This window comes from Centropristis striata, chromosome 6 (genome assembly GCF_030273125.1).
Source record: "Centropristis striata isolate RG_2023a ecotype Rhode Island chromosome 6, C.striata_1.0, whole genome shotgun sequence".
In the NCBI taxonomy this organism is placed as follows: domain Eukaryota; kingdom Metazoa; phylum Chordata; class Actinopteri; order Perciformes; family Serranidae; genus Centropristis; species Centropristis striata.
The window spans coordinates 2,266,506-2,288,998 of NC_081522.1; the positions used below are offsets into that span (position 1 = coordinate 2,266,506).

At 36.6% G+C, this 22,493-nt stretch overlaps 1 protein-coding gene across 1 annotated transcript in view; it reads right to left on the reverse strand.

Annotated features, from left to right (window-relative positions):
• Positions 1-1,347: 1,347 nt before the first annotated feature.
• Positions 1,348-22,493, reverse strand: part of nlrc5 (NLR family, CARD domain containing 5) — a 77,682-nt gene continuing 56,536 nt past the window's right edge. The window contains exons 39-53 of the mRNA XM_059335107.1: positions 20,414-20,497; positions 19,894-19,977; positions 19,722-19,805; positions 19,500-19,574; positions 17,436-17,519; positions 16,686-16,769; positions 15,956-16,054; positions 15,773-15,856; positions 9,215-9,298; positions 7,578-7,661; positions 7,389-7,472; positions 7,179-7,256; positions 6,104-6,187; positions 5,449-5,532; positions 1,348-3,968 (exon numbers count right to left, since the gene is read on the reverse strand). Coding sequence (XP_059191090.1) covers positions 3,887-3,968; positions 5,449-5,532; positions 6,104-6,187; positions 7,179-7,256; positions 7,389-7,472; positions 7,578-7,661; positions 9,215-9,298; positions 15,773-15,856; positions 15,956-16,054; positions 16,686-16,769; positions 17,436-17,519; positions 19,500-19,574; positions 19,722-19,805; positions 19,894-19,977; positions 20,414-20,497 — 1,258 coding nt within the window. The 3' untranslated portion in view covers positions 1,348-3,886. The remainder of the gene's footprint in view (positions 3,969-5,448; positions 5,533-6,103; positions 6,188-7,178; positions 7,257-7,388; positions 7,473-7,577; positions 7,662-9,214; positions 9,299-15,772; positions 15,857-15,955; positions 16,055-16,685; positions 16,770-17,435; positions 17,520-19,499; positions 19,575-19,721; positions 19,806-19,893; positions 19,978-20,413; positions 20,498-22,493) is intronic.

Sequence of the window (22,493 nt, forward strand, 5' to 3'; positions counted from 1 at the left end):
ATAGCATCAGTTAGCCAATAGCATCAGTTAGCCACTAGCATCAGTTAGCCGATAGCATCAGTTAGCCGATAGCATCAGTTAGCCAATAGCATCAGTTAGCCACTAGCATCAGTTAGCCGATAGCATCAGTTAGCCACTAGCATCAGTTAGCCGCTAGCATCAGTTAGCCGATAGCATCAGTTAGCCGATAGCATCAGTTAGCCACTAGCATCAGTTAGCCGATAGCATCAGTTAGCCGCTGGCATCAGTTAGCCGATAGCATCAGTTAACCAATAGCATCAGTTAGCCACTAGCATCAGTTAGCCGCTAGCATCAGTTAGCCGATAGCATCAGTTAGCCGATAGCATCAGTTAGCCACTAGCATCAGTTAGCCGCTAGCATCAGCAGCCGCTAGCATCAGTTAGCTGCTAGCATCAGTTAGCCGCTAGCATCAGTTAGCTGCTAGCATCAGTTAGCCGCTAGCTTTAGCTAATGACCGAATTTCTCAACAAAGTAATAAGAGTTATCAGAACTATTGTCCCTTGTTGTGAACCCCAACTTAAAGATATAAGTAACAACAACTCACCAACTTGTTTTTGAGCAGACAACTGGCTTCCTTTGTTGTGCTAACTTACATTATTGCCCTAAATGTCAATAATTTATATTTCCAAGTTTTACCAACTTAAATCACTGTTTTAGGCCAAAAAATACAAGTTGGCTTTTTTGCAGTGTATAGGAAGATAAACAGAGTTATACTCCAGAAACTAGGTTATATTGGCAGGTCATCTTAACTATAAAAAATGTAATAAATGTATGTGGGAAATGTGTTAGTTTACTGATAACATATAATATATTGACTTTAAGATAAAATAATTAACCCTTATGCCCTCCTCAAATTCATTACCCTCTCGTGGCCAAAAAAGGCCACGCACACTAAAAAACTGCTATAAAATCACCATACATCAATATTTTTTTCAGATATTTTTCATAAATCTCTTTAAAAAAAACATCAGACTTGTTGCAAACTACCAAACATTAAATCATTTTCAGAATTTTAACCCTTTATGTGCCAGTTTATATATTTGAATTTTTCCATAATTTCTTCCAAAAAAACACAAAACATGTATTATTTTCCATGTAATAAATAGCAGGGAGCTGGGGTTTTGGTGGTGAGTCTTGGATATGTCAAAGATTAGCAACAAAATTGATTTGATTGCATCAGTATTTTTTGTGTATTGCCAGAAACTCCCTCGTATGCACACTAAAACTGCTATTAAATCACCATACGTCAATATTTTTTCAGATTTTTTTTCATAAATCTCTTAAACAACTAAAACAAATGTGTAAAGTGTAAATGAAGACCGAAACTTTATGTCATCCTTTTTCTTTTTAATGTCAATTGACATCTCAGTGCAAGTCAGAATGAAAGAGTAAGATATTGGCAGAAGTCAAACTTTATCACAAACCTTAAACAATAAAAAACACTTTTCAAAGATGAACTACAGTACCAGGAGATTAAACACACAGAGGAATGAGAAATGGAAATAAGGTGCATTTATCTCAGAATGAGAGTATCGTAATAAAATCATCACGTTTAGAGACATGACAGTGGTTTGAGTGCAATATGTCTCAGTTTGTGCTCTTTCACATTTCTTGTTAAATTTCATTATTGTTAAGCATTATCCTCTTATGTAAAAAATAAAATAAAATAAAAATGAAACTTAGTTTGAATGAAAACAAACAAAATGTCCTTTCATGACAACAGCAGAAAAATAAATATGTACAATGGATAGAGACCACAACCTGAATGACCATAAGAGATAACAGAGTAACTCTTTTACTGTAAGTTAATGACTTGTTGTGTTTTCACTTATGTGGCCTCCAATAAACATTATAGTGCAAAGTGACTCATTGTATTAGATCAGGGGTGTCAAACTCTGGCCCGCGGGCCAAATTTGGCCCGCAGTGTAATTTTATTTGGCCCGCGAGGCAATACCAAATTATTATCTTATTATTGTACTATAAAATCTGACCCGCCGGTATTATACAGCGCATTTACCTCTAATATTAGATTTATTATTGTTATTTTATTTTTAAATGTATTAACCTGTTGAAAAAGTTTATTTTGATATTTAAATCAGAAGGATGCAAATAGAAAAGAGGCATACGATTTTTATTTATTTTTTATTTAATAAATTAATGACATTGATGTGTTTTTTATTTGAAATTTGATTTTGCATGTCTGCACTATTTAGTTATATATTGTATGTTTATAAGCGTTGCTGGTTCCATATTTAATGTTAAAGCAAAACATGTTTGGTATATATTAAAAGGTTTATTTGTTCAATGTTGGCCCGCGATTTTATTCAAGTTTTAAATTTTGGCCCATTGTGTATTTGAGTTTGACACCCCTGGTTTAGAGTCTGTGTTGTACCTACAACTAAACTAGGGAATCCTTTACATCCTGGCCTCTAGGTTCATGGCGGTGTGGGTGCTTCAGGTGGTGCTGATACAAAATAAAAAGCTTGATGGGTTGTTCCTCCAGCTGCTATCTCAGACAGCGATATCTTTAACCTCATCACACTTCTACAGAACTTTGAGATCTGTAGAATTTAAATCTACCACTAAGATTCATCAGCGTCCAGGCAGATACATCACACTTACTGTTATAAACTCCCTTTGTGACCAGCAAATACACCCTATTAATCTGTTCATTTGATTATATTGATATTGTTGATTTAAACGGGTTAATAATTATACTTAGGTGAAGAGTCCCAGCACAACACTTTCCCCCTATAGTTCTTTAATACTTACCTTCAGCTAAAACACAGTTCATCATCTTATAAATAAGTTCACTGCCGGGTAACACTATTAACAAGTGAATTATCAATTAAACAAGTAAAAAAATACATTTCTGGAGCATTAGTTCACTTATTTATACAATTCTAAGCCCTAAGTAAGTCCCCAGTTGGGACTGTTATTTTATTTTTTATTTTAGTGATTAAAATAGTTGCTGTAAGATCAATGTAGGTGCTTATTTTATTTATTTTGAATGTTCCAAAAGTAAGTCTCTGCATTTCTCTGTTGTCTATATTGTTCAGTATTTAGACTGCACATCCTGTTCTTATCTATATTATCTTTAACATAACGTAGCATATTTATCCCATTTTTAATTGATTTTATCTTATTGCATCTTACTGTTCTATTGTTTACTACATCTCTTTGTATTGTGTTATGTATTTATTGTTTGTGCAGCACTTTGGGAACCTTGTGTTTGCTAAAATTGTGCTTTATATAAATAAAGGGGATTGGATTGAAAAGCACATTGTGTCTTCAGCACTCTGTCAGCTGATCACCCCAGTTAACCGCTGTGAAACTAGAGGCCAGTTAGTGCAGCGTCATACTTTTAAATAGTCTCAAAAATAGAAGTTTGATTTTCTCACAGATAAAACCTTTCACAACAACAACATTCAACAGTGCATCTGTACTTGAATTGTTCCCTCCAAAAGGGATGAGAACTCTTTTAGCTCTTTTAACTCTTTTCTGGAGAACTCTGCTGCTTTGGTTGCACCACAGATTAACCCATTGAAGCCTGGAAAACGTATATGTTGTTTTGTAGTATTTGTATAAGCTCTAAAATACTTCTTGATTTTCATTTCTACCTGCTACAGAGGCTGAAAAATCTATTATTTAGTAGAAGCGTTGACACTTCTGTTGAATTTCCAGAAAAACTTCAGGTTTTAGGGGCTTATTTTAAAATCGCCCAGAGGTTTTACAGGCGTTTTAGGCCTCAGTGGGTTAAGGGGCTTTTAACCTTGAAATGTTACATGGAGATCATATCGAAACATAATTTAAATTAGCATCTTTAACTTGGCCGGAGCTGCAGGGGAATGTAACTCCTCACTGATCACATGGATGAGAAGTTCAGCCTCCTGTCCCTCAGACTGAACCTCTGCTCCTCACTGGAGGAAACTTTGTTTTTCCACAGCCTGAAAAGTGGTGAAAAGTGGTGAAACATTATATATTTTCAATGATTAAGTATATTTAACCCTTTGATGCACGACATATTGACCCCCCTTCTAATGCACAACATGAGTCAAAAATGACCCTCATTCATTTCTCATGTTATTTAATGCTGCTGTGTGTTTCTGTGCTCTATCTTTTTATATCAACTTATTTTATGATTGAATATTCCAAGTATTCTTTAAATATCTTGTTTTTGATAACAACAGATCATTATTTCTATTTTGCCTCTCATACTTTATGAAGAAAAAAAGTTTTTGTAGTATTACAAAGCTAACTACTTAGCTAAGTAGCTTGCTAAGCTAACTGCTTAGCCAAGAAGTTAGCTAAGAAGTCAGCTTAGCAAGATACTTAGCTAGATACTTAGCCAATAAGTTAGCTAAGAAGTTAGATTAGCAAGATACTTAGCTAGATACTTAGCCAATAAGTTAGCTAAGAAGTTAGCTTAGCAAGATACTTAGCTAGATACTTAGCCAATAAGTTAGCTAAGTAGTTAGCTTAGCTAGATGCTTAGCCAAGAAGTTAGCTAAGTAGTTAGCTTAGCAAGATACTTAGCTAGATACTTAGCCAAGAAGTTAGCTAAGTAGTTAGCTTAGCAAGATACTTAGCTAGATAATTAGCCAAGAAGTTAGCTAAGTAGTTAGCTTAGCAAGCTACTTAGCTAGATACTTAGCCAATAAGTTAGCTAAGTAGTTAGCTTAGCAAGCTACTTAGCTAGATACTTAGCCAATAAGTTAGCTAAGTAGTTAGCTTAGCAAGATACTTAGCTAGATAATTAGCCAAGAAGTTAGCTAAGTAGTTAGCTTAGCAAGCTACTTAGCTAGATACTTAGCCAATAAGTTAGCTAAGTAGTTAGCTTAGCAAGCTACTTAGCTAGATACTTAGCCAAGAAGTTAGCTAAGTAGTTAGCTTAGCAAGCTACTTAGCTAGATATTTAGCCAATAAGTTAGCTAAGTAGTTAGCTTAGCAAGATACTTAGCTAGATACTTAGCCAAGAAGTTAGCTAAGTAGGTAGCTTAGCAAGCTACTTAGCTAAAATAATGGATTTGGGTCATTTTTTTACCCATGTTGTGAATTAGAAGAGTAGTGACACAAAAAGGTATTTTATTAAAAAATGAATAAAGGAAAATATAAAATTAGGATGTATGATGATCAAGAACAAACTAATTGAGGAAAACCTGGAATACTGAATGATGAAAATAATTTATTTCAAAGATATAGAAAATAAAAACGTGTACATATCGGGTCACTTTAGACCCATGTTGTGCATCAAAGGGTTAAAAAGAAGAAAAAATGCTGATTTGGAATATAAAACAGGCATTAGCATGACACTGTAAATTGAGTGTGACAGCAAAGTGTTTAATGAGCTTCTGCAGGTAGTGAAGGTGATAAACTGAAACTACAGGTGCCTGTAAGAGCCAAACCTGAGAGACAGGATGAGATTACCTGATGAGCTGCAGAGCAGGACACGACTGTAAGGCTCTCAGCAGGGCCTCCGCTCCACAAACAGTCACACTGTTTGACTCCAGACTAGAATAAATAAACATACAAACAAATAAACAAACCGTTTTATTCCCTCCAGTTGTGAGTGTGTGCACTTGTTTATAAAAAAAAAAGGATGGGTTGAATGCAGAGGTTGAATTTCCTCATTGTGATAGTAGTAATTAGCAGTAATTAATCTTAATCTTAAATTAACTAAAAGAGAAACTGAATTTATTATTATATTCATAGAAAGAAAATCAGAAGGTCTGAGATTAAAATCGTAAAGTTATGAGAAAAAAAACTTGGAAAATTGGGAAAAAAAAGATGCAAAAATCTATGAAAAAATGGGAAAGAAATATGTTTTTTTTCTCTGTCAAGGAACCACATTGTGTATAAAAAAATAAAAAATAAATAAAAAATCCACATAAACATTAATTTTGGATGTTTTCTTAGTAATAGTCTAATAGTCATAAGTTTTTGCCTATAGGTATCACCAAAACAAACTAAAAAACCTTTTAATCTAATTTAACTGAAACACACAAAAAATGCTAAATACCAAAATGCCACTGGTGTGTGTGTGTGTGTGTGTGTGTGTGTGTGTGTGTGTTCACAAGCTCACTCTATTCTAGTCAGCCTCTGGCAGAGAGGCATGACTCTGGCCAGCTCCTTTGCCACTTTATCACCACAGTGATTCCATCCCAGACTAGAAACAGAGATAATGACATTTTACTGCTATACTTGATTTACTCCACATTAACAGTCTCATCATAACATGTGTTCCTATCAGTAGCAGCTCAAAACCAGATAATTTACTGTATTTTATAAAGCGATTACATTAATATTGAGCAGAATTTAGTTCAGAGTTTTGGTCCGGTCCCTGCAACCTTCGTGGTGTTGGTCATGTGGCCCCTTGGGAAAATTAATTGCCCACCTGAACCTAAAGGGACATCGATTATTTTTAGCTGGCTAAAATAAGTTTTGCTGCCTACCTCTACCAACACCTACCATATATAAACACCACACCAAAAAATAATTAAATCATCCCTTTTATCCGAATTTACTGATAATCTATTATATCAGGGGTGTCAAACCCCAATGGGCCAAAATGTAAAACTTGAATAAAATCGCGGGCCAACATTGAACAAATAAACCTTTTAATATATACCAAACATGTTTTGCTTTAACATTAAATATGGAACCAGCAACGCTTATAAACATACAATATATAACTAAATAGTGCAGACATGCAAAATCAAATTTCAAATAAAAAACACATCAATGTCATTAATTTATTAAATAAAAATCCTATGCCTTTTCTATTTGCATCCTTCTGATTTAAATATCAAAATAAAGTTTTTCAACAGGTTAATAAATTCTGCCTTTCTTTTCTCCATTTTTGGGAAGGGGTAGCTGGGAGACAGCTCTAGCTTGAGGTTGCTATGACGACTGTCACAGAGGAGCGTTTCTGGGTCCTGTCCTGATTGACGCGCCAAAACAACAGCAGGGCATTGTGGGATTTGTAGTATTAGCGGTAAATGCGCCGTATAATACCAGCGGGTCAGCTTTTATAGTACAATAATAAGATAATAATTTGGTATTGCCTCGTGGGCCGAATAAAATTACACTGCGGGCCAAATTTGGCCCGCGGGCCAGAGTTTGACACCCCTGTATTATATGATGATTTTGAATCTTACCCCACATCCTTTATGAGGGGACAGTAGGCCAGACTGGCAGCTACAGCACACAGCTCTGAAGTCCCAACAGAGGTCAGACTGCCAGATCACACACAAAGAGAAAGACAATATTTAGTGTAAAGCTTATAATCCATAAATCTAGTCACCCATTGGTGTTGTGACTCCCAAAACAGGGAGTCACAACACAAAGGAGCATCTAAAGAGTCTTACTTAATCTTGGTGAGGTTCTTCATGCACATTAATGCTTTGGACAGACTCACTGCCCCTTCAGATCCAATACAGTTCTCTGAAATACTAGAAAAGTAAGATACACGTGTAAAAAAAACAACATAAACCTCAAGGCAAGCCTGACAAATGTAATACATGTCAATGAGAGATTTGAATGTGTGTTTGACTTACTCCAACACAGAGATGTGTGTCAGTGACGGCAGGACCAGGGCCATCCTGGCAGCAGTGACATCACCGAGGCTGTTATCAGACAGACTGGAAGAAAGCAGGAGGTTGCTGGTTTCATTTTGTGCTGATATAAATATGCAAAAGAAGAGATATTTATATATATAAGTAGCCTGGCTAACACCAGACTATTCTCAAATGAGGTCTAGTCTGGCAACGAGCAATGTATTTCTCCGTAGAGGAGGCGTGGTTTACGATCCTCTGGAGCCGTTTATTGGGCGCTTAGAATGTCTATCAAAGCGTCTGTAGGTAGCTCTTAGCCAATCAGATCAGTTATACCAGATGACGTAGTAGAGCAACAGAGATGGATGTTTGTTGTATGTGTGTCTGTGAGAGAGTGTTGCTGCTGCTTTGCTTCTCCAGTTCTCGCTTTCTGCAAGATTATTTATTTTCACGCTTTATTCCCCCTCATGTCATTCAGCCACACACATCCACTGATTTTATGGGCAATAAACAAGCTGCTGCGGGTCTCTGGGGGCTCCGCTGTCCCCCGGCTTGGAGCCAGATCACCGGCGAGACCGCCGGGGGACAGCGGAGCCCTCAGAGACCTTTCGCCTTTCAACTTTTGCTCTAAACTGTTTAAAACACCATCTACAGCTAAAGAGAGTTTCGCGTCTGCAGCAGCCATGTTGGATCCGTAAGAAAACTACAAGCTTCCAAGTGCCGAGTAGTACGCGTCATCGTCTTGCCGTCCCTCCCCGCTCTGTGATTGGATCCCTAAAACAGGGCTAAGAAACCTTCCTGGTTGCCAGACTGGATGGAGGTTCGAAATTAAATTTGAGCGCGCAAGGCAGTCTGGGTATACCCAGGCTAATATATAAGGGCTTGTGACTCTAAAAGGCTAAACAAGCTGATTAGGAGGGCTGGCTCTGTGCTGTAGAGTCCCTGGAGGTGGTGATGGAGAGAAAGATGGTACAGAAATTGTTGAGTATTATGGACAATAACACGCATCCTTTGCACAGTCTAGTGTGTAAACAAAAGAGTGTTTTTAGTTGGAGGCTACGGCTGCTAAGCTGCAAAAAGGACAGATTCAAGAATACGTTTTTACCTCCTGCGATTGCACTTTATAATGACTCCCCTTTTAGTAAGGACAGAAGAATATTTATTTAACATTTATTTAAATTTACTTATACTGTATTTACCAAACTGTATTTTTGCACGTTTTTTGCACATGTATATTTGCACACCTGTTTATGTATTTACACACCTGTATATTTGCACACTTGCTGTAACTGTTCTCTATGAGTAACAGCTACTAATGCACATGGACCATCCATTCCACTTCCTCTATACTAGGCTATGTATTGTGGGCTCATGTTCTGTGGAATATGTATGTATACATGTGTTGTGTTGTGTTGTGTTGTGTTGTGTGTATGTTGGCTGCTGGAACACCTACATTTCTCTGCTGGGATGAATAAAGTATTTCTTATCTTATCTTATCTTATCTTATCTTATCTTATTCTTGTCTTTAACCAAAATACACAATACAAATTATTGCAATAACAAATGGTAGAGCTGATAAGATTAATCTGTTTTATATAACAGCATTTACAGGAATTTGTTTCATATAAAAATGTCCTTACTGGAGCTCTTCAAGGAGAGGACAGCTGGTCAAAGCCTCCAGTAGCTCGTCTCCTGATTGGTCGCTGAGAAGGTTCTTTGATAGGCTGAAAGATGACACACACACACACACACACACACACACACACACACACACACACACACACACAATATTACATTAAAGGCAGTGTTGGAATGTAACTAAGTACATTTACTCAAGTACTGTACTTTAGTACAATTTTAAGGTACTTGTACTTTACTTGAGTATTTCCATTTTAGATAACTTTATACTTTTTACTCCACTACATTTATGTGACAGTTTTGGTTACTTTTCAGGTCGAGATTTAATATAAAAAATAAGATACATTTAAAGTTTTTAAAAATTAAACCTCATAACAATATATTAAATAGTTCAAATGAGCCCTATCTTGAGAAAATAAACCGCTGCTTATATAAATGCACCAATAATAATAATAATCTAATAATATACACTACTGGTCAAAAGTTTTAGAACACACCAACTTTTCCAGAATTTAATTGAAAATGATGCAGAATTTAATTGAAATTAATGTCTCAGTCTACTCTGAAATTAATGCACATTTAAAATTCTTTATTGAGCATGATAGTGTTTTGAAAATAAAAAAAGATTCAAAATCACATTTTATGTTGAACTAAAGGACTAAAAAAAGACACAAAATGACAAAAAAAGACACAAAATGACTTACAAAGACATGAAAAGAATTCAAAAATGGACAAAATAGCCCAAGACTCCATAGAGTTAAGTTGTTAACCCATTTCTTGTTCCCTGAAAAAGGTCTACTTGTATAATTCTGAAATGTACATTATTTTTCAGTTTTGGTTAAGCTTACCTTTTTTTATTTACCTCTGGCAGTTCACCACTTACCTTTGTACCCTTTCAAGCTGTTCATTTGACTTGAACTGCTTGAATTTCAATAAAAAACTGGAAAAATTGGGGTGTTCTAAAACTTTTGACCGGTAGTGTATATTTAGAATATATAAAACAATCTGAGTGGGTCCATTCTGCATAACGAGTACTTTTACTTTTAATACTTTAAGTACATTTTCATGCTGATACTTTTGTACTTTTACTTCAGTAAGTTCTGAATGCAGTACTTTTACTTGTAGTGGAGTCATTTCACATCTTGGTATTAGTACTTTTACTGAAGTAAGGGATCTGAATACTTCTTCCACCACTGATTAAAGGAGGTCAGTGTTTTCTTTCATTCTACCACTGGGTGGTGCTGAAGTCAGAACTGTTTGTCAGGAGCTGTGAAGCAAATTGCAGTTTTAAACTATAAAAGATTGACATGTTCAACAATCCCACATGTCATTAATGGATGAATACAGCAACACCTATTAAAAGACACATTCTGTGGCTGTGTGTCCAACACTTAAAACGGAAGTACCTGCTGTGAATAGAAGCAGCTGGTCCTCATAAACAAGGTGCTGACAGTCAAATAAAATGGCTGGTATGTTTTGAGTGATTACCAGTCATGACAGCGACGCTGGTATTGAAAACAATACACAATGTGTGTGGTAAATCACACTGCATGTGTTTGTGTGTGTGTGTCACCCAGACTAAATGTTTTCTTGGAGACACCAGTGGTGGAAAAAGTATTCAGATCCCTTACTGAAGTAAAAGTACAAAAGTATCAGCATCAAAATGTAGTGAAAGTATCAAAAGTAAAAGTACTTGTTATGCAGAATGGACCCACTCAGATTGTTTTATATATTCAAAATACATTATTAGATTATTTGAATTGATGCTTTTATGTCAGTGCTTTAATTTTAAAAAGACAGGGCTCATTTTAACTGCTTAATATATTGTTATGAGGTTTAATTAAAACTATGTTACATGTTTTTTACATTACATTACATGTCATTTAGCAGACGCTTTTGTCCAAAGCGACTTACAATAAGTGCATTCAACCTGATGGTACTAGACATAGACCATAGGAATCGAGTAAGTACACAACTTTAAGAGCTAACTGTCATTGCTAAGGAGTGCTATATGTTAAAGAAGAAAAGAAGAGAAAAGAAGAAGAATTTTTTTTTTTTTTTTTTTTTTTTTTAAACATATATATCTGTTAGGTGACCATGACTTAACCGAGGTATTGCTATGTATGTAAAACTGCCTGTAAAACCTCTGGGCGATTTTAAAATAAGCCCCTAAAACCTGAAGTTTTTCTGGAAATTCAACAGAAGTGTCAACGCTTCTACTAAATAATAGATTTTTCAGCCTCTGTAGCAGATAGAAATGAAACTCAAAAAGTATTTGAGAGCTTATACAAATACTACAAAACGACGTATCCGCTTTCCAGGCTTCAATGGGTTAAAAGAATATCTAATCACTTTAAATTAATCATGTTTTTATGTTAAATCTCGACCTGAAAAGTAACTAAAGCTGTCAGCTAAATGTAGTGGAGTTAAGTATAACAAGTAACAAGTATAAAGTTACATAAAATGGAAATATTCAAGCAAAGTACAAGTACCTCAAAATTGTAGTTAAGTAGAGTAAATGTACTTGTTGCATTCCACCACTGGGAGACACCTACTGTAGTGGGAACTACCGTACCTTACCAGGTGTTTAAATATGTCTGTCTGTGTGTAAAAATGTCATTGAGATAGTGTCCCAACAAGGGACCTTACAGTCTGTAGTCGAGATCAAACCAGGCGGCAATCTCCGTGTCTGAGCATGGAGGCCAACCAGGAAGTGCATAAAGCCTGCAATGCATCGAAAATTCCAGCAGGGGGTGCTAAGTTTGGCTGCAAAATAAATCTGCCCATTCATTTCAGTGCTAAATTTGAAAACTTCTCACTTGATTTATTACCTCAGAAAAAAATTTCAGGGACAACATTATGGTCTCAATCGCTAGTAAAAAATCTTCTTCAAGACAATTTGATGTCAATAGTTCTAATAATGGCCCCATTTAGAAGAAAATAGAAGATAAAGAATCATATGATTTGGGGCGGGGCTACCTTTGATTGACAGGTCACTGACAAGGCGAGCCGTCACCAGGAGAGAAGCAGAGCAATGCGTATCCATGGAAACGTGTCAATAAAGTTATATATAACGTTATATAGATAGAAAAGAGGACGTTTACCGATTTGGTCTCATAACTTTGACCCTTTCACTGTATTTTCACTTAATGACAGTTTATTTGAACGTTTTGTTCATTAAATGTCTTGTTCAGTGTTTGGTTGGACTAACAGACACTCCAAGGAGTCGCTGCTCAGTTTTCTGAGGTAAGAAAGATACATTTTGTTTTTGTTTTTTTGCTAGCCAAAACTAACATCCCAGTTAATGCTCCAGCTAATGCTAACATGAATTAGCAGCAGCTTCTCTCAGTCAGGTTGAGGTGTAGAGAGGCTGTAGTCAGTGATCAGATCCCTCTCCTCCTCCACAGTCCAAATATGGTCATGCTTCCTGTATCGGAAACAAGATGGTGACGAGTATAACGCTGAACTCGAGGCTTCCAACGGGCCACAAACCAATGGGTGACGTCACGGTGACTACGTCCATTATTTATATACAGTCTGTGGTTCCAACTAAGGCAAGTTCAAGGTGGGTCCTAGTTATCATACAGGCTCAATCATCAGTTGGCAAACCTATAGTCTTTATCTACAACTTAACTCTACTCTCAAGTTTAACCAAAGATACCAAAGCAGTAGATTATTGTGTCATTTAAAATATTTATGAGCGGTAAAGGCAACTGATTTGTTTTATTAAGGAATGCACGAGTTTTGTAATGTATCGTAATGTTCAACTCAGTGCATTAATAAGAGGCAGAGTCCTTTAATAAAGTTCTAACGGTTTTATCGGCATTTGGGTGTGAGTGTGTGGTTGCTGCAATACAAACACAACAATACAGACTAATTAGGAAATAAAGTATAACTTAGACATAAAATGTACTGAGCTAGATATCTCTAACCAGCTAACATATGAAATACAGCTCAAGATTAGTTATTCAAGTCAGCATTAATCAATTAAACCAAAATGAGCATTAAGCTACAGGCTTAGATGCAACATAAGAGTGACATTCACTGTCACTGATCAATTAGCATTCAGTATGCAATGTATGATCAACAGAAATTCGCAATATAGCAACATAAACTTTCAGGCTATTGCCAGTTAGCGGTTAGCTCCAAATCACTTATTAGCGGCAAATTGGTTGTCACATTTCACAAACTGACAGCAAAAATGTTTGCTCTGAGCCGATCAGTGCGCATGCGGTGCATTCAAGGACCGCGGCAGTGTGGGAATTCACACGTGCGGCAGAAACAGGCACAAAGGGATGATCTTTTGTACAATAACTGCTGCATTTATAGCTCACACCATGCTGGAGTTGCAGATTTACCATGTCAGGTACTTGTATACTATGGTGTAAGAATTGAGGATTATCGTACTGTGGACGGTTGCTTGTCTATGGCAGCAGTTCTCAACCTTGGGGTCGGGACCCCAATTGGGGTCGCAAGATTATTTCTGGGGGTTGCCAAATCATTTTGGAAGTCAGCTCTGTCTCCACTGTGTTAAAGTGTTCATGTGTTTTAGTCTTTTTGGTCACTTAATGTCTTTTTTTGGTCATTTTGTGGGGTTTTTTTTAGTCATTTTGTATCTTTTTTTAGTCGTTTTGTGTATTTTCTGGTCATTTTGTGGTCAATTTGTGTCTTTTTTTTGGTATTTCTTTTCTTTTTTGGGTTATTTTGTTTCTTTTTTTGTCATTTTCTGTCTTTTTTTGGTCATTTTGTGTCTTTTTTGGTCATTTTGTTTACTTTTTGTGGTCATTTTGTGTATTTTCTGGTCATTTTGTGTCTTTTCTGGTCATTTTGTGTCTTTTTTGGTCATTTTGTTTCTTTTTTTGGGTGATCTGAACTGTGCGTGTGAGATTCTGTTCAGTGAGCGGGGGTCGCGGACAACATGCATGTTAAATTGGGGGTCGCGACTCAAAAAGGTTGAGAATAGCTGGTCTATGGCATAGGAATTTTTTAAAATAAATTTTAGGGAGATTTTTTACATACTTCTATTTAAAAAAAAAGTTTGTTAAAGTTCCATTTATATTAAGTGTTTGTTAAAAAAAATACAGTTTTAAGTGTCATATGAAACCCTAATATTTCCTGAGACAATAATAGTACCGTAAAAATCTCATACAGCTGCAACCCCACAACAGACAAAAAGTACAAGTACAAAAAAGATTGCTCACATGTTCCAAGGAACTCTTTCTACAACTTGACAAAGGCTCTGCAGCTAGCAAGACCCATGCAATAATTATCTGCAGGATTATAATAACATGCATGATGTATATATGTGTAAAATATCAAGTGGAGAGAGCACACAACCTGGTGATAATACTTTCACAATGCAGGTATTTGCAGGGTAAACCTACAGACTCTGGATTTCACACCAAAGATAAGGTTAAGGTAAACAAAATGCAACATTATGTACACTACCGGTCAAAAGTTTGACCCCAATTTTTCCATTTTTTATTGAAATTCAAGCAGTTCAAGTCAAATGAACAGCTTGAAAGGGTCCAAAGGTAAGTGGTGAACTGCCAGAGGTAAATAAAAAAAGGTAAGCTTAACCAAAACTGAAAAATAATGTACATTTCAGATACAAGTAGGTCTTTTTAAGGGAACAAGAAATGGGTTAACAACTTAACTCTATGGAGTCTCAGGCTATTTTGTCCATTTTTTAATTCTTTTCATGTCTTTGTAAGTCATTTTGTGTCTTTTTTTTTTGTCATTTTGTGTCTTTTTTTGTCATTTTGTGTCTTTTTTTGGTCATTTTGTGTCTTTTGGTGTCTTTTTTTGTCATTTTGTGTCTTTTTTTTTGTAATTTTGTGTCTTTTTTTAGTCCTTTAGTTCAACATAAAATGTGATTTTGAATCTTTTTTTTATTTTCAAAACACTCATGCTCAATAAAGAATTTTAAATGTTGCAAATGTGCATTAATTTCAGAGTACACTGAGACATTAAACTGAATCATTTTCAATAAACCAGTAGTGTATGTTAAATATACACTACTGGTCAAAAGTTTTAGAACACACCAACTTTTCCAGAATTTAATTGAAAATGATGCAGTTTAATGTCTCATTGTACTCTGAAATTAATGCACATTTGCAACATTTAAAATTCTTTATTTAGCATGATAGTGTTTTGAAAGTAAAAAAGAGAGACAAAATGACTAAAAAAAGACACAAAATGACCAAAAATAGACACAAAAAGACACAAAATGACTAAAAAGACACAAAATGACTTACAAAGACATGAAAAGAATTCAAAAATGGACAAAATAGCCCAAGACTCCATAGAGTTAAGTTGTTAACCCATTTCTTGTTCCCTGAAAAAGGCCTACTTGTATAATTCTGAAATGTACATTATTTTCCAGTTTTGGTTAAGCTTACCTTTTTTTATTTACCTCTGGCAGTTCACCACTTACCTTTGTACCCTTTCAAGCTGTTCATTTGACTTTAACTGCTTGAATTTCAATAAAAAACTGAAAAAAAAGGGGGTGTTCTAAAACTTTTGACCGGTAGTGTATCATCTACTCTTTCTTTGCCTACCTGATCTTCACCAGCTCCGTCCAGATACGAAGCACTCTGGTGAGCCGCTCTATTCCTCTCTCAGCCATCCTCCAGCCGTCCATCCTGCCACAACAAGACAATAAACACATCATGATGAGAATATTTTTGTTTTGACAGACTATAATGGGGATCATTTCATTTGTTTATGTGCAGCATGCTCACTCTATCTCCTGCATTCGTGTCAGTCCCTCTGCAGCAGCTATGACATCCAGCACACTGTTCTCTTCTGACGGTCCCATTGCTGCAACAGTCTTATTTAGCCTGGCAACACACACACAATGCACAAACAAAAGGCTCAAATCAACTGCCCAAACAAGCAATCAAATCCTCTGTGAAATTGTTTTATTGGCTCCACATTAGAAGAGGATATCTTGCGTGTGAGGAGGATTTATATTCATGTAAGAATGATATGTATTTATATGCTGTATGAGCAGCGTTAGCCTCCTATGACCTTTTAGCTCATCAGTGGGCAATACTTTACAACTTAGCACTATGAAAGAGGGAATTGTAAGTTTCTCCCAGGGGGAGGGGTTGTTTATGTGAACATCATGTGGAGCCGATGACAGGCTGGAATGATGAACTGCAATGGCTGCAATGTGAGCGGTGAGAGTGAGCTGGCAGCTACATGGAAAGCTAATCATAAATAGACCAGATTATTTGAGTGCCACTGGATATGTGTGAGTGAAGTGCATCAGGGGAGACTGGAGGGTAGGACATAGAGACGTCAGCCTTGAATAGATTGGCAGGCTTAGCTCCATATAATAAATACTTACAACTATGTACATAATGGGTTGCTATAAACAGGGCAGATTACGGTTGATTAGCCTTTAAAATTAACTGAAAAGGTCAGAAGTAATGAGGGTAGCACAGAAGGCCAGATTGTGTTTCTTACTTGAGACTGCGAATAGATGTCATATTCCTTATTGCTTGTGCCAGGGACACTGTGATCTCCTCATTCAGCTGCAGGCAGTCCAGACTTGGTGCACACAGAAACACAGACACACATGAACCACTTAACACTTAGAACTTCAAGATATAACAAAAGCCAGTCTTTCTACTTAAGACATTTTCATGTTAACTCATATGCATGTACACTACTGGTCAAAAGTTTTAGAACACACCAACTTTTCCAGAATTTAATTGAAAATGATGCAGTCTAATGTCTCAGTCTACTCTGAAATTAATGCACATTTAAAATTCTTTATTGAGCATGATAGTGTTTTGAAAATTAAAAAAAAGATTCAAAATCACATTTTATGTTGAACTAAAGGACTAAAAAAAGACACAAAATTACCAAAAAAAGACACAAAATGACAAAAAAGACACAAAAAGACACAAAATGACTTACAAAGACATGAAAAGAATTCAAAAATGGACAAAATAGCCCAAGACTCCATAGAGTTAAGTTGTTAACCCATTTCTTGTTCCCTGAAAAAGGCCTACTTGTATAATTCTGAAATGTACATTATTTTTCAGTTTTGGTTAAGCTTACCTTTTTTTATTTACCTCTGGCAGTTCACCACTTACCTTTGGACCCTTTCAAGCTGTTCATTTGACTTGAACTGCTTGAATTTCAATAAAAAATGGAAAAATTGGGGTGTTCTAAAACTTTTGACCGGTAGTGTGTGTGTGCGCGTCTTACCAAAGCCCTTCCAAGCTGACACACTCTCCCAGTACTCTGACGACCTGCAGTCCACCAGCCGCTGACCACACACAATGAGACAGACTAGAGAAGACAAGTCAAATAATATTAATAAACTTTATTTGTATAGCAGCTTTCACAAAATGCTTAAAAGGTGCCTCACAAAAATTACGAAAAAGGGCATTAAAGTAAGAATAAACCTTAAATAAAGTGTATAATATGACATTAAAATAATAATTTGGAAAAAAAGAAGTGATTATGAGGCATACACAGCAAGGAAATAATTCAGCAAACACTCATTTAAAAAGGTGTGTTTCTAAGTCCCCGATCACACAGAGCTTGTTTTGCAGGTAGCAAAACGTAAGACGAGCCTTTCTTGTTTAAAACTCAGGTGTCATCCAGGTGATACAGTACAGCAGCTGGCCTTCAGGGCACTTAGAGCGGAAAACCGCAAGGTTCTCAGATTCAATCCCATTGAAAATAATTACAAAAAGCCGCCCCAGGCTTCTAAAACACGTGTGATTGAAGCCTAAATTTGATTAAAAGAAGGAAATTGCCTCATTGCAAAGGCCTTCTGGTCCCTGGTCTAGCACATTAGGTTTATGTGGGCACTTTAACACTTTGTATTCTGGTTGATTGTATTGTGACTATTTGAATTGTATCCCTATTGACCTAATCTATTTTCATTGATCTGCTTGCTGTTCGTCCTTTGTCAATTTCACTTGTTAAAATTCAAAAAAGACTCTTTAAAAGTAACATCGTCCAATGTTGATATTTAAAACATGTTTCATGTCTAAACTCATACTACACACAACTGGCATTATTTTTATATTTTTATTTTCATAGCTCTCGGAAAATGGAAGGAAAATGCCGTTTTCCACCATCAATAACCCGTTCTAAATATGAGGGGATAGATGATTTTCTTTCATCTATTATCATATTTTAGACTTCACCTGCGTACTGCTGCTCACTTGTGCAATGATATGTTGAAGTCTATATGTTTTGATGTTAAGATTGTATATTTTCTTAAGTCTATATATTCTGCTATTTCCACTATTTTATATTTACCGAATTTCCCTCCGGAGATCAATAATAATAATAATAATAATATATTATATTATTATTGTAATTATTTGAATTGTATCCCTATTGACCTAATCTATTTTCATTGATCTGCTTGCTGTTCGTCCTTTGTCAATTTCACTTGTTAAAATTCAAAAAAGATTCTTTAAAAGTAACATCGTCCAATGTTGATATACGTAGATATACGAGATGGTTGATACATTTGACATCATCCCAAGAAGTGGGATGTTCCACATTACAGGAACTTTCTTTTTGATCCATAATAATAATGTACATTTTGACAGAAATGTCATTAACCTATATGGTACACATTATGATGCCAGTTAGGAAAAAAATGTTTGGAGTGTTTTTTTTGTCTTAAAATAGGCTAAATAAGCATAATCTGAAAAAAATTTATAATTCTTCTTCTTTTCTTTTCTTTTTTTTTTTGAGGGGGGGAGGTTTTGTTTTAAAAATTAATTTTAACATAATTTATTTAATAAACGTGTAAAAGATTCAGTAGCTTCAACAGGTTACAATACATAACATTTTAAATTTAAAAACATTATAAAAGGAACTTTTTTAACCAGTTTCTTATCTGAATTTTGCTGGCAACATTGTACCATTGAACCAACGATTGAAATGAATGAATAGTCTAAGTGTATGAAACTATCAAAAATGAAGGTTTACTCACCTATCAGCAGGAATTCGTTTTTTTCCAGATGGAAAAGGGTCAGGAAATTACAATTTGAGTGATTTTTTGTGGTGCAAAATGGCAAAGCTGTTTCTTTTGGAAAAGTCTGCAAAATAGGGTTTCAATATGGCCTCCTGGAGGTCATGTGACAAATTAAAGCATTGCTATTGGTTCCCTATACTCTTCCCTCTTTTTTAAAGTATCGCATCACTCAAAAACATGCATTGTAGAAAATTGACAGGCCAAAAATGGGGATGTTGCCTGAGGGCAACACCGTACCATAGAGGGTTATGATGACTGTTGCTTACTTGAGTTTTTTTAGACGGGGCAACATTCTGCTCATACTGTGGGCTGCAGTGTCACTGATCACATGACCTGATAGACTGGGAGAGGGAAAAAGGAAGATTTCATTTCAGTTCATAAACAGAACAAAAATTAATTGTGTTGGCTATCTGCTATATCATGCAAACTAAAATCTTCCAGACAAAAGTCATAAAATGTGTTTGTGTGTGTGTGTGTGTGTTGCTCACTTTAAGCACTGAACGGCTGCAGACTGCAGTAAGGCCTCTGAGAGCTTCTCAACCACCGTCACACGAGCCTCTTTAGAGCCAACACTGCAAAGACAAAGGAAGTCGCTTGTACTGTGGGAACCTTAAAATAGGTTTTAACAAACGTGTCAAATGTTAAAAAAAAAGATCTCACCTGAGAGAAGTGAGATTTGGCAGCAAAGGCAGTACAGAATAGAGAAACTCAGCTCCCTCTAAACCCAGGCTGTTGCTGGAAAAACTGTGAACAATGAAAACAAACACGATTCCTTTTTACTTTGTTTCTTCCATTTAGTTTTTAAAAAACACATCACACATAATTGCCCACTGAATATACGTGAACTGAATAGTAAAGTATCTTTTAATTATTACTTGAGAATGCACTATTTAAATTTGTGAGTAGTGAATTAACATATTTACTGTATATAAGTGAGAATTAATGTAATAGATATGAATGTAATAACTTATTCTGAATGATTTCTGATGACGTATATAATAATGTCTACAATGTTTAACTGTTAAGTGATTTTTGTTTTGTCTTGTGGACCCCAGGAAGACTAGCTCCTCCCACTTTTGGTGACAGCTAATGGGGATCTTTTTAACAATAACAATAAACAATAAACTCCTTCTATTGCCTTGTGCATATTATATTCATACAGAAAATAGAGAGTACTAACTCCAGCTCTGTCACTGAAGGACACCTCAGGATGCTGCTCTTCATAGATGCAAGATGGTAACCCTTTACTGCACAGTCCACAAGGCTGGAGGAGAGGAGGAGAGAGGAGAGGAGAGGAGAGGAGAGGAGAGGAGAGGAGAGGAGAGGAGAGGAGAGGAGAGGAGGAGAGGAGAGGAGAGGAGAGGAGAGGAGAGGAGAGGAGAGGAGGAGAGGAGAGCTTTAACAAACCTTTTATTGGTCCAATTTTATAATCACAAAAACAAATGCAAGGAAATTAGACATACGCCCTCATCACTCCACAAAAAAACAACCAAAGAAATAAATAAAAATAAAATAAAATAAAATAAAATAAAATAGATACATATGTATACCCATACAGATACTCGCTCGCACACACACACACACATACATACATCACACATACATATATATATATACTAGATATATACATACACATATCACACATACATACACCACATATACATACATATATATCATACATATATATATACACACCCACACTTACATACATATACACACTTTTTTTTTTTTTTTTTTTTTTTTTAGAAACTGAGGATGAGTGATTCCAGCGAAATACTGCACAAAACACCTCCAATACCCCAAACAGAAATAAATTCTTCTACTTCTGACACCGTTTTATAATACACAAACTCTATTTTAATACGTGCAGCCACTAGAGGAGAGGAGAGGAGAGGAGAGGAGAGATTAAAACCTACAGTACTCCCTGCATGACCTGGACCACTGCCAGCAGGTTGTGTGCTATCATTTTATTTCCTGCTGTTATCAGCTACTGAAACCTGATATCTGATATCCAAACTTCTCCGGTGACTTCCTGCCACACTGGCTCTCCGTCTCTCTCTAAATGGTCATGCTGTCTTTGTGTTCGGTTGTACTGCTCTGCAGAGATCTGCTCTCTTGTTGGGTCTCTATGTTGGCCAAAGGTGTCAAAAAAAGAAAACCCGTTGCCTTTCGTTTTTAGGTTAATAAAATGCTCCTGAATTAGCGTTTATGTGGGATATTACTTCATTGCAATCTTCCGTCGCTATGACCACTGACGTGAGTTAACGTTAGCTTCAGCAAACGTAATAAGTAGATGAATCAATGATAGCCACCTTTGGTGAAGATACTTATAACTTAAATTGTTATAGATAGGTAGGTAGGTAGGTAGGTAGGTAGGTAGGTAGGTTGGTAGGTAGGTAGGTAGGTAGGGTAGGTAGGTAGGTAGGTAGGTTGGTAGGTAGGTGGGTAGGTGGGTTGGTAGGTAGGTAGGTAGGGTAGGTAGGTAGGTAGGTAGGTTGGTAGGTAGGTGGGTAGGTGGGTTGGTAGGTAGGTAGGTGGGTAGGTGGGGTAGGTAGGGTAGGTAGGTAGGTAGGTTGGTTGGTTGGTTGGTTGGTAGGTAGGTAGGTAGGTAGGTAGGTAGGTAGGTAGGTAGGTAGGTAGGTAGGTAGGTAGGTAGGTAGGTAGGTAGGTAGGTAGGTAGGTAGGTAGGGTAGGTAGGTAGGTAGGTAGGTAGGTAGGTAGGTAGGTAGGTAGGTAGGTAGGTAGGTAGGTAGGTAGGTAGGTTGGTTGGTTGGTTGGTTGGTTGGTTGGTTGGTTGGTTGGTTGGTTGGTTGGTTGGTTGGTTGGTTGGTAGGTAGGTAGGTAGGTAGGTAGGTAGGTAGGTAGGTAGGTAGGTAGGTAGGTAGGTAGGTAGGTAGGTAGGTAGGTAGGTAGGTAGGTAGGGTAGGTGGGTGGGTGGGTGGGTAGGTAGGTAGGTAGGTTGGTTGGTTGGTTGGTTGGTAGGTAGGTAGGTAGGTAGGTAGGTAGGTAGGTAGGTAGGTAGGTAGGTAGGTAGGTAGGTAGGGTAGGTGGGTGGGTGGGTGGGTAGGTAGGTAGGTTGGTTGGTTGGTTGGTTGGTTGGTTGGTTGGTTGGTAGGTAGGTAGGTGGGTGGGTGGGTGGGTGGGTGGGTGGGTGGGTGGGTGGGTAGGTAGGTTGGTAGGTAGGTAGGTTGGTTGGTTGCTTGGTTGGTAGGTAGGTAGGTAGGTAGGTAGGTAGGTAGGTAGGTTGGTTGGTTGGTTGG